Source organism: Pelmatolapia mariae, linkage group LG1, assembly GCF_036321145.2.
Source record: "Pelmatolapia mariae isolate MD_Pm_ZW linkage group LG1, Pm_UMD_F_2, whole genome shotgun sequence".
NCBI lineage: Eukaryota > Metazoa > Chordata > Actinopteri > Cichliformes > Cichlidae > Pelmatolapia > Pelmatolapia mariae.
This window is the reverse complement of record NC_086227.1, coordinates 41,078,345-41,091,005: the sequence shown is the minus strand read 5'-3', so window position 1 is coordinate 41,091,005 and position 12,661 is coordinate 41,078,345. Positions and strand designations below refer to the sequence as shown.

General features: G+C 48.3%; 1 protein-coding gene across 1 annotated transcript in view; it reads left to right on the top strand.

Moving 5' to 3' along the window:
• Positions 1-3,388: 3,388 nt before the first annotated feature.
• The window catches only part of tshz3b (teashirt zinc finger homeobox 3b), a 30,787-nt gene continuing 21,514 nt past the window's right edge, over positions 3,389-12,661 (top strand). Inside the window, exons 1-2 of the mRNA XM_063481333.1 lie at positions 3,389-3,828; positions 4,029-4,365. Coding sequence (XP_063337403.1) covers positions 4,326-4,365 — 40 coding nt within the window. The 5' untranslated portion in view covers positions 3,389-3,828; positions 4,029-4,325. The remainder of the gene's footprint in view (positions 3,829-4,028; positions 4,366-12,661) is intronic.

Sequence of the window (12,661 nt, the reverse complement as noted above, 5' to 3'; positions counted from 1 at the left end):
GCGAGGACACAAAGAAACGCTTCAGATGATTTTCCTCCTCTAACGATCCTCCTGCAGCGAGCAGATTCTCATTTCACTGAATTTTTAATTCTCCGTCCTGCCAGAAAAAAACCCAGCACAGCTGACTGAAACGTGCTCTGCAGCAAGGACGCGTCTCTGCTCAGCCGACAGGAAATCTGAATGAACGCGTCCCGTCCTCTCTGAGTTTCAAGCGCGCTCGAGTCCAGTTTGTCCAGTTTGATTTTTTTTAAAAACGAGTCAAAATTTGAAAAAAAGGACAAATGCACCTCTGCCCCCAATAAACCAGAGACAAACAACGAACAAGATCACTTTTAAATATTTGTTAATATGAAAATACAGTTTTTCTCTCATATGTCTGGCAAGCAGGAGGCTGAGAGTGGTGGTGTATTTTTCTGACTGGTTTCCAGTTACAGCAGGGAGAGAATCCCGGGAACACAGATCCATGTGACAGATCCATGTGAGCAGTAACCTCTGACCCCTGTCCACGACTGAGAGGGACACCCGGCTTCATCCTCAAGACCTGCTGCCTCATTTTTATCACTTTTCTTTGCATTCATAAAAATTCATGTTCCTGGGGGAGGAACCCTCAGCCCCACTTGGAACCAGAACCTCCGCCCAGCAGCAGTTGTGAAGCTGAGATGTGGAACGGCGAGGAGCTTTTAAAAGCTGCCGAGGAGTTTAACAAGTTCCCAGTTTGTTTCTGATCAGGTCTGTTAGAAAAAGCCTCTCTCTCCGCTCGAGCATGCTTCCCCCGATCGTGGGGAGCATTTTTTCTGCTCTGGATGCCGAGTTCACAGTTTGGATTTGTGGGGAATCATCTGAAGGCTTCAGCCTGACCTGCACCCTCCCCCCAACAAACCAACATGAAGATGATGAAGCTGATAAAGACGATGAAGACAACGATAAAACTGCGAGCGGCGCCTTTGTGTTCCCGCTGAGCCTCGGCTCGGTATGCGACCTACCCGGCCCTCCGTCTGTGACCTCTGCCGGGTTTTATCTGGTTCCAGTCGAACTTTGGAGATCAGACTTTAATTTTGAAGGCGCAGCGCGGGACAGTGATGAATAGGCTGCATCAAGGAGGGCTTAAATTACCCCACTCCCTGGTGGCAGCACTGACCAGAGGAGAGCAGAGGGGTGTGTGCGTGTGTGTTTGTGTGTGCGTGTGTGTGTGTGTGTGGTGACCTAATAACAGCAGACAGAGAAAGAAAGAGGGCTGGTCAGCACTTGCCCCCTCAACCCTGCTAGCTCCGCAACTCACCCACAGAGGAGGAGTGAGGACAGTGTGGGTGGGGGTGTCTGTGGGGGGGGGCTACCTGCCCCTTCAGCTCCTTCTGTGGGAGTTAGGGAGCTCTCAGGTGGAGAGTCTGTCCTGTTTTGTTTTCATGCAAATGTGATTTTTTTTTCTCTTCTCTGTAAAATAAAAGCACAAGCTTACCAGGTTTCTTTTTTGTGTCTTTTATTTTGGAGGCGGCGGCCGACACGGTGGGATGAAGCAGCTGGTCTCAGACTGCGAGGGGCCCGCAGAGATTATTGGTCTCATTTTTAGGAACAGATAACGAGAGAAATTCCATCTGTGCTGAATTTAAGTTTCCTGATTTTTAACCAAAAATGTTTTCAAATGGATCTACCAGAAACTGATCAGTTTACAAGAAGATCATTAATAAACTGATTGATTTGATTTCTGTGCGAACATTAAAATTATTTTCAGTCTTTAAAAATATCAACAAACTGTGTTTGAGTCATTTTAAACTGTGAATACTAAAAAAACTGCTGAGAGCTTTGATTTTGGATTTCAGTTTAAGTGAGCTCAGAGCTCCGTGAACACTTTCGTCCGTTGTTTTTATTCATGTATCATTTTCAAATCTGTGTGTGTGTGTGTGTGTGTGTGTGTGTGTGTGTGTGTGTGTGTGTGTGTGTGTGTGTGAATTAACAAAACAAACCCATAAAAACGTCACCTCCATCAGTGAGCCCGGACAGGTTTCTGAGTTTTTGCGTTGTTTTAAAAAAAGAACAAACTGGAATCTGCGCAAAAACTGCGTAAAACCGACCCGTACACACGCGCGCGCGCAGTAAGGCGTGTGTGTCGGTTTTCTCCGCGTGCTTAAAAAACTATTAAAAAACTTTCTGTCTCTAACTTTGAAAATCATTTCCTGTTTTCCAACTAACTGCGGATGTTCCGCACATTTATGCCGCATTTTTTCAGAATAAATCTGTCACGTGCACGCGCAGCAGAAAAGGCTGCAGACATCTGACGTTTCCTCACAGACGAACCCGGCGCGATACATGTCCTCACCCCCCCTCCACAACAACAATAATAATAATTATTATCATTATTATTATTATAGTTATAATTATTATCATTAATATATTTAATAATAACTATAATTATAATAATAATAATAATAATAATAATTATTATTATTATTATTATTATTATATCAATAATTATAATTATTTTATACTGACATTATTACTAATATTATGAATAATTTTAGTATAACAATAATTATTGTGATTGTTTGTATTATTGTAATATGTAATTATTATTATTCTTTTTTGTTGTTGTTGTAGAGAGAGGAGCAGGCAGGCGGCTGTGCGGCGCGCGCTGATGTTTTCACGTGAAACAAAAAGTTTAAACCAAATTAAAAATAAATAAAAGTCCAAATTTAAATGAAGCCGCTGAGAAACTTTAAAATCAGAAGAAAAACAATCTGAAAGAAATTACTTTGATTTCAACATCTCACACACACACAGTGCACAGAATCAGCTAACATCTGTGTGCACATCTGCCGCAGTTTGACTTGCAGACTAAAAGTACCTTTAAAAGTGTTAAGGCTACGCTTTCTACAAACACACAGCTGATCGGAGTAATCAGATTACTCTCAAACGTGAAATATCTTTGAATAAAACCCAAAAATGTGTTTGTTCGCTTTCAGTTTGGTCACGTGAGGGTTAAACTTTGTTTTCCCTCATAAACACGCGCGTGTTTAGTGAGTGTGTGCGTGTGTGAGAAAGAGAGAGAGAGTGTGTGTGTGTGTGTATGTGTGTGTGTGTGTGTGTGTCCTCTCCGCGTGGCTCCGTGTTTCTCTGATTCACAGAAGAAGAAACGCAGCTTTGATTTCCCAAAGTGGACCGTGTCAGTCAGCGCGTGCACGCGGCGCGTGCGCGTAGCGGGAGTGGTGTGTGTGTGTGTGTGTGTGTGTGTGTGTGTGTGACACTGATGGATGCGCCAATGGAGAGACGGACAGATGCTGGGGCGGATCTAACGGAGCAGCAGCAGCTCGCGCTCAGTCCGACACACACTCGGAGCGCGAGCCGCGGAGAGCGCGCGGGCACACACGGGACACTCACCGGGTCTGCGCGAGGATCCGAGCGCCGGAAAACCTCCTCCTCCAAACTTTGCTCTCGTCCGCGAGCGGCTCCGCGCCTCCTCACGGTGGCCTCACCTGAGGGAGCTCACCTGCGCGCGGACACGGCTCCTTGTTCTAGTAGGAGCGCAGAGGGAGGCGCTCCTGGGCAGAAGGAGCAAGTCTCAACGGCAGCCCGAGCCTCCTCCTCCTCATGCACATTATTGCAAACAGGGAGATCCAATCAAGCACGCATCTCATCGATTCACGCGCACGCGCACACGGTGAGTGAGGGACTTGTCTTCAGCGGATTTTTCAAAGCGGACAAACACCTCCTCCTCCTCCGGTCCTCCGGTCCTCCGCTCCCGGTGCAGAAGCAGTTTTCTCTGGATGTTTGTTCCCGCTCTGAAGAAGTGCGCGTGATCACCGGGAGGCACGCGGCGAAGTCCCAGCCCGCAAAGTAAGTGTGTGTGTTTGTGTGTGTGTGTGTGAGAGAGAGAGAGAGAGAGAGAGAGAGGAGGTCGGAAGGAGGGAGCTACGTGACGCCGCTCAGCGCGGAGCTTGAACCGGAGACGAAGCGCCGCTCAGTGCGCGCGCGGCAGGTTTGCGGACTTTGACTGACGCAGTCCTCCGGTCTGTCCTCCGGTTTTGTCCCCGCAGCTCGCCTGTTGCAGCTCGGACTCATCGGCGACTCAAGAGGCGGAGCTGCTCCTCCTGCTGCTGCCGGAGCGGCGCACCGAGGCTCGGCCACGGACCGGGACTCCCGCCGGTCCTCCGTCACCTCTTTAAATCTCCTTTCTGCAGTTTTTGCCCCCCCTCCCCACGCACCCTCCCCGCTCTATGCGGGAGTCCTGAGAGCAGCGGGGGGGGGCACAGTGCCGGAGCTCCGCGGAGCCCCCGGGCAGCCTCGGATCAGCGCCGACTCAGAGCGACTCTCCGCCGGACTCCAGAGCCGACATGCCGCGGAGGAAGCAGCAAGCGCCGCGGCGCGCCGCAGGTAAGCCCCGCTGTTTGCCCCCCTCCGCTAAGCAGCTACTTTTCATTCATATTTCCCCACGCTCTCACACACACTCGTTCTCTCTCACACACACTCCAAACACAAACACACACACTGTCTCACACACACTCTCACACACACTGTCATACACACACACTCACACACTCACACACACACACAGCATCTCTAGTTAAAAACAGACAGCTGGATTTATTTTTCAGATTTTTACCGTTTTAACCCAACGTGTGTTTGGAGTGTGTGAGAGTTTTTTTTGAGTAAAATATTTTTATTTTGACACACACACTTGTAGGCTGCATGTTTGATGAAGTGAATTATCAGAATAAACCTTCAGCTCTTCACACATGTGACCATCAGCTTCCAGCAGAGGTCAAAGGTCAGTGTGAGCTCTAGGAAAAGGTTTGGTCGGGCTCAGTGTGGACCCAGCACCTTGGGTCTGCCGACTCCAATGGGTTTTTTGAGGATTACCGAATAACCGACAGAAAACAAAGTCAGATTTATCTTGTTGTTTTTTAGTTGATTGATTTTTAAAACATTTTTCTCATTTTTAGTGTCGTCATATTTCTGAGTTTCTCGTTGTTCCTCTGGCCGTCGATTTATCCTCGATAATCGGGGGCCGGTCATTCCCGGCCCTCAGATTTTTCCACCTCTGTTTTCTTTCCCTCCTCCTTCAGTTTCTGGGAAAGACTTCTCTCCCCAAGTAAAGATTAGTTCACGGGTCGCAGAGCGAGGAGGGAGCGATGCTGGAAAAGAGCTTAATGGACAGTCGCCATCTTTGATTTGACGCCTGATTGATCACCCGTCACCCGACCAAGCCTTTGATCTGTTCATTCCCAATAACTGTCAATAAATCACCTCCTCCTCCCCCCAGACCGACTGAAGTCACGTCGACCTCACAAACTTCAGCGCTCGCGTCGTTCTGTTGTTAGCGCTCAGCTTAACATCTTGCTGAATCACAGATCATTTCACGATGACCTTTAACCTTTGGTGTTTGGCTTTAACTGGAGGATTGCTGAGCACGCACACACACACACTGTGGTGTTACAGATGTGAGGCTTTGCTTCATATTTGATTCAATCGTCTGAACTCTGACAGCCACATTCATCAGAGGCTCTTATGGTCAATCAGAGCTGGGGGGGTGGGGGGGTAATGGACATGCCGGGCGGGGTTAAAGCCGCGGATGGATGCAGAAGCTAAACGATGGATTTCTTTCTTGAGAATAAACGTGCCAGCTGAAGGAGGAGCTTCATTTGAAACTAGCAGCCACGTCCTATTTTTTCTCCTCCTCTGCTCTCCTCTCCTTTCCTCTCCTCCTCTCCTCTCCTCGTCCTGCAGCTGCGAGCTGAGCGGTTTTGGAAGATTGAGTTTGAGAGGGTGATGTCAAACTGGTTGCCGTGTGGTGACAGAGTTCTGGGAGGATGATTCGCAGTTTTGGGCCGAGGAGCCTGCTTTTCCTTCGGCGTGTTCCTCCGTGACGCTGATCTGTTCCCCGAGCAGCACGTGTGCTCAGAACACGCTTGTCTGAGAGGTGAAAGTTTGGTCGTGCACGCTACAGCGAGCTCACAGCACGCGCTCCACATGCACAGACTGTTTTTACTGGACGCCGTGTTTCTCATCTAAAAGCACATTTGTGTGTTTCCGTGTCAGTGTGAGCATGTTCAGAGGATTGTTCCTGCAGGCCGGGGCGGCGCGGTGGCGCAGCGGTTAGCGGCGTGGCCTCACAGTGAGGAGGTGAATCTGATGCTCCTTCTCTCACTCACATTTTCTCTTTGTAACCAAACCTTGCCGTTTTCTTGGCGTTTACATTTTTGAGTCTCTGCTGAGCTCTTCTGAACATTAGACCTGTTTCTTCTCCCCTTCACCGCCCGACACACATACACGCTTCCTGCCGTGGTGACGGAGCGCGCTCAGCTGTCTTAAGAGGAGTTGTTTTGCCAGCTTCATTAGCGTTGTGCTAATTAGCCGAGCAGCTGATGGATCTGTGACAGGCCTAATGATCGGAGATGACAAGCTCCGCACGTTGTCACGCTCACCAATTAGCTCTGCGCCATCCCTGGATGTAATCAACGTGATCGTACGCCGTCCTCGTTTGCCTCCCGTCCACCCCGCCGCAGGTGAGGGTTCATTCGAGGTGACGGTCCTGAGCAGGAGGCTTTATTTTTTCCGAGCTCGTGACATCAGCGGGCTTTTGTCCCCAAGCTTCAAAGTCACACTTCATTGTTCTCACACAGGAAGTTCCACCATCAAACAGCACAGCGCCGTTATTTATCCCCAAACAGAAAAACGCCATCATCAGTGAGGCCCCTGCACGTCTTATATTTGAATTACAAGTCCTCACACACACACACACACACACTCACACATACACACGCACACTCGTGTGAGGACAACAAGTCTTAGTTCATAGGAGTGTGTGTGCGTGAGTGTGTCATCGTCTCCGTGATGTAACGAGATCCGTCGTTAAAGTTCAGCTGGTTGAGTTTGTTAAAGTTTTAATGATTATCTTCCAAACTGCAGCTTTTCATCATAATTCGGTAAAATCAGGTGACGATGAGGATGAAGATCATGTGACTCGTGATGTTCTGGCTGAGCTGATCACTGTGAGGCTCAAACGGAGAGAAGGTTGGCGCTTTCCTCGGTGTGCGACGTTTTTCAGTAGAAACGATTCAGAGACTTTTTGAGCTCCAAAAGTCCCGTCAAGGTTTGTTAGATGATCTTTGAGCTCTGGTTAGTCGTAGAAACATGCCACTCGTCTCTGATTTATTTCACCTGTTAGTGAACAGCACACACACGCACACAGACGCACACACAGACACACACACAAGGCTGCTGAAGACGCTCAGGTATCAGAGGTCGGCCTTTTTCCTCGGGTTAAGGCGATGTTCATGAAGAACCCCGCGCCGTCACGTTTTCGTGCCCCTGCGCTCAGCTGCTGCAGGTTCGGTCGCCGGTGAACCAACACGGGCCACATACACGTTTTCCCCTCGAACGAAGTTGCTCCGGGTCTCTTCATCTCTGGAACCGCTGACTACTGTTTTCTTCTTTTGACTTTGTTAAAATCAGATTTTAAGCTAAAAATTGAAAATACCACGACTCGGATGTTCGGCGTCCTCGGCGGCTCGGCGGACGACTGCAGCAGTTAGAATAATAAAGCATTGCGTTCTCAAACACAAACTGTTGAGCTGGTTTTTTGCAGGTCTTAGAAAACAATGTGAGGAAGGAAGCCTGTCTCCAGCCGAGCGGCACTTTCCTGATGTCACAGAGTTAAAGTGGGAGTGGCTTCCACCGCCTGCTTCAACGTGGCCGATCTGCAGCAGCTTCAAAAAAGGCCGTAAAAGGATTTTTAAGAAAACACGATCTGATCACGAACCAGCATTATTCTGGTGACTCGATATCTGAGGGTCTTTTTCACGTCCGGCCTGCTGTAATCAGGCGGTAACCATGGTAACAACGCTACAAACTGCTACATATGGACATTTGATCGCGGTTTCAGAGTCGTTGCGATGTTTCCACGTCATTATTTGTTTGACTCGCACACTGTGATTGGTTCCTTAAAGCTGTGATATTACTGGTTCCCCAGCCTGCAGGGCGCTCACTCGTACGTAACCTCGTCTACAAACCGTTCGATTCAGCTTTATTTGTACAACCCCCAAATCTCAACAACAGTCACCTGAAGGTGTTTATAAAGTCAAGACCCGGCAATCAGAAATGGGAAGCAAAGAGACCTCCATCAGAACAAGGATCATGGGAATCCCCCAGCAGCCTACACCTATTGCAGCATAACTAAGGGAGGATTCAGGGTCACCTGATCCAGCCCTAACTATATGCTTTAGCAAAAAGGAAAGTTTCAATGGCGCCGCCATTGCGTGCAATAGGTCGGCAGCCTTAACATGAAATTTCCCCTTGTGGGACTAATAAAGGTATATCAATTCATTCTTAAAAGCAGAGATAGTGTCTGTCTGATTGGTGAATGTGAGTGGATCTCAGCTGAGAGGACGCGTCTGAAACCAAACAGGAAGTGTCACCATCGTGAGTCGGCAGGCCGGGTCAGTTTCAGGCAGAGAACTTAGAAGTTTACCTGAAAAATAAAAAGCACACTTCAGGAAAAATAAGGAAATGATGTGTTGTGCACAAAGAGAAGGACCCAAAGCAAAGCAGGTTTGGTGTTTTTGTGGCTCTCAGACTCGGAGGCGTAGCCCTAAAATTTGATCTTTATCTGGAGTAAATATATGAGGTCAGATGAGCTGTGAGGTCAGAGACGTGTACAGGAATACGCCACGGTCTCTGAAGCTCGTCCAGCGTGAGGCTGGAACACCGAGGCCGTCGTCTGTGACCCGCTGCAGTTAAACTCGGCCCCTTAATGAAGCGTTTGAAGCTGGCGGATGCTGTGATTGTACCGTAGTTAAATATTGGATCACAAGGACGGACAGGAAGCCATTGACACTGTAAAGCAGATTATGTGCACGGGCGGGAGGAAGCAGAAAAGAACGAAGAAGCCGGCGAGCAGACAAACGACAGTCACGGGGGGGACCCCCCCATTCCTCCAGGATAAGTGGCTGATGGTTTCTAAACAGTGTTTCTTCTCCTCCTCTCCCACAATCCTCCGTCACGGCTCCCATTAGGTTGACAGCTGTCAATTAGCCTCCCTTGGTCTGGCGCTCTGCACTTTATTGCCGGCAGTTGATGCTGTCATTCGCTCCCAGTTTCGCCTTGAGCGTTATCACGAGCGCTCAAACAGTCGATAGCTGATGCATCAGCAGTTATTTCTTAAATTGGCTCACAAGGCTGCATCCGCTCCTCATTTCTTCTCCCCCCTCTCCTCTGTCTGTCTGCTCCCTGCTCGCCTCCTCTTCCTCTCCAAACACCCTGGTGTGTGTGTGTGTGTGTGTGTGTGTGTGTGGGGGGGGGGGGGGGGGGGGGCAGAGATTTTGGTATGAAGTCAGAACAACAGCAGCTAAAACATCAGCAGTGTGTGTTTAAAGGGAAATCTTTTTCATTCTTGAAGCGACACAGAGAAGACGTGATGGAGGGAAGAATGACCGCTGGAACCGAGCAGGTGTGTGTGTGTATTCAGGATAAACAAGGTTTCTGTGACACACACACACACACACACTGGTCTCACAGATTATTACTGAGACAGCTACACAGCCTGCTTTGAGATTTTCTTTGCTCCCACACTCTTCATCACACAGTGTTCCTAATCATCTCCCTCAAACTCTGAATGATGCTTTGAGTCTCTTTAAGAAGCTCGGTCGTTCCTCTCCAACTGCTGCCTTTATTTTTACGGCCTGTTAGACTTCCTGTCATGCTCAGGAGACACATCGAGAGACGAGAGGCCCAGTTGGAGGATGAGTTAGTGTTGAGACAAGGTGTGTGTGTGTGTGTGTGTCTGTTTTGAGTGTCATCTGGGCTCAGCTCCAGGTCTGGTTTCTTCTTACCCTCAGTGGGGGTTCCCTTTATGTCTGCGAAATGTGTGTGTCCTTCGCTTTCCCACGGAGGCTTTGGCCTAACCCAGACGAGACTGGCAGCCATCAGTCTGTGTGTGTGTGCGTGCGTGAGTGCGTGTGTGTGATGAAAGGCAGGAGAGCCGGCAGCGAGGACCCGTCTGAAGGTCTGGTAATCAGGGCCAGCCTAAGCTGACATCCTCCTCAGGCTGACAGGGCCTTCCTCTTCAGTCCACAGACACACACACACACAGATCAGAGCCTCTGAAAGTTTTGTGCCGTGTTTGTGAGCCAGCACTGAGCTGAAAGCAGGCAGGAAAAGTGCAGCAGAACTTTATTTAACTTTAAACTTATTAATATATCAAATTTATTGAACTTTAACCTGCAATCAGGTCAGAGGGCAAAGGTGAACCTGCTGCGAGTTTTACTTTCTTACCTTGTTTGAGGGCTTCGATCCTCCATCAAACACAAATCTGTACTCTTTCAGATTTCATTCAGAACAGATCAGCAGCTGTGGAGGACGTCCGATCGTTGTTATTCCAGTTTCGTCCGTTTCGTTCCTTTAAGAGTGACTCCAGGCTGTAGATACAGTTTCTTTGTCCGACAGTGTCTCCGCCACGCAGTGTTTTCCATCCTCTCTGAGGATGAAGCTCAGGTCGTTCACAGACGGCCAGTTTTGGTCCCAAGTAGCCGATCACTTCCTGTTTGCGGGTTTGTCTTCGGGCTCTGCTTTTTTTTTTTTTTAGTTTTTAACCATTCAACATCCCAGAAAACCCGACTGTACGCTCAGAGCACCACACACAACGATCTGCACGGAGCAGACGAGTGTGTGTGTGTGTGTGTGTGTGTGTGTGTGTGTGTGTGTGTGTGTGTGTGTGTGTGTGTGTGTGTGTGTGTGTGTGTGGAGGCAGGTGAGAGAGAGAGAGTCGTCCATGCTGAAAGCAGGGAGGGGGCGAGGAGGAGGAAGGCTGTTTTATTTTCTACTGTGAGGGCCTGTTGCTAATTAATGTTTCTTGGTCGGTTTCTGTCGGAGCTGAGTAATGTTTTTGATCTTTATGCCTGATAACTGCATACCTAATGAGATTTCAAAGCTGGTGGAGATGGGAGTTGCTGCTCCCTGCAATTATTGACAGATGCCTTTTCTCCGCCACTGGCTGCCGCGCCATAAATCCTTCCTCAGTAATGAGCTTGAGAAGTGCCACCCTGCCAGTGAGCTAATGAAACCGAGCAAGGGGGGCCGTGTGTGTGTGTGTGTGTGTGGGTGCAAAAGAGTGCATCACACTCCTCTGACACATTTTTTTCTCTTTAAATGCACTCTGCAGATGTCAGCCACCTCGGCTGCCAGAGAGAAAAGAGGCAGGGGGAAGACGGCGAGCCAGGAAAAAAGCTAGACAAAGCCCGAGTTTGGGTTCAGGTTACAGCCCCGTGTTCAGGCCATTTGTCTGCGTTTGCCTGTTTTATTTGAAATACTAGCATCTCTGTTGCCAAACAGGACTGTGATTGATACCCCCACCCCCTCCCCGCCTGCGATTGATACCCCCCCACCCCGCCTGCCTGCCCACATCCACCAGCAGCTTCTCCACCTTTAATTCTCAATGAACTCTTCTTCTTCTTCTGTGTCAATTAAAAAAAGAGTCAGCTGCATAGATAAACTCCTGATACAACCAGCAGCCCCCCACCCCCACCCCACCCCACACACACACACACGATGCTTCAACTGAATGCTGGAAAACCAGCTTCACAAAAACTGCAGACGTGTTGGCCATGCTCGGTTTGTAGAAGTCAAATGTGACTTTTAGTCTTGAATATTTTAGTCACCCTTGGATTCACTAACCCTAAATCCAGCGCCGGGTGTTCAAAGGTAATCTGGCAGGATTGATCCGATCCAGTGAAACCAAATCCAGAAATCTGGTCATTCACAGGAAGACCAGGATTATGTGATCGTAGAGGATCAAACTGGATCCAGTCGGAGTTGTTCTCTGCGTTTCAGCAGGATCAGGATTAATATCAGTCCTGATCCCAGCAGAGGACTGGATCTAGACTGGGTTACAGGAAAAATGAAATAAAAACTGGAAGTGTATCAAACGACTTTATATTCAGTACATGATAACTGTTTCCATACATTTGTCAGTTTATTTATGATGCTCTGTACTTACAGTTCATAGATAAATGTAAGATACCACAAACTGTGAGCTGTGTGGTAAAATCAAGGTTATGAATTAAGAGTTTAAATGTGATCACAGCAGTTGAGTTTGATACCCACATAGCAGACATAATGACTGTACAGGGTGGGCCATTTATATGGATACACCATAATAACATGGGAATGGTTGGTGATATTAAAGTCCTGTTTGTGGCACATTAGTATATGTAAGGGGGCAAACTCCTCAAGATGGGTGGTGACCATGGTGGCCATTTAGAAGTCGGCCATCTTGGATACAACTTTTGTTTTTTCAATAGGAAGAGGGCCATGTGACACATCAGACTTATTGGTAATGTCACAAGAAAAACAATGGTGTGCTTGGTTTCTTTGTACCCCATATACCACACCAAACCATCACTTTTGTTGTTCCAACAGTCTTGGAGGGATCCATCCAATGTGGGTTAGTGTCAGACCAATAGCGGTGGTTTTGTTTGTTAACTTCACCATTCACATAAAAGTTTGCCTCATCACTGAACAAAATCTTCTGCGTGAACTGAGGGTCCTGTTCCAATTTTTGTTTTGCCCATTCTGCAAATTCTGTGCGCCGATCTGGGTCATCCTCGTTGAGATGCTGCAGTAGCTGGAGTTTGTAAGGGTGCCATTTGTGAGTAGCTAATATCCGCCGAAGGGA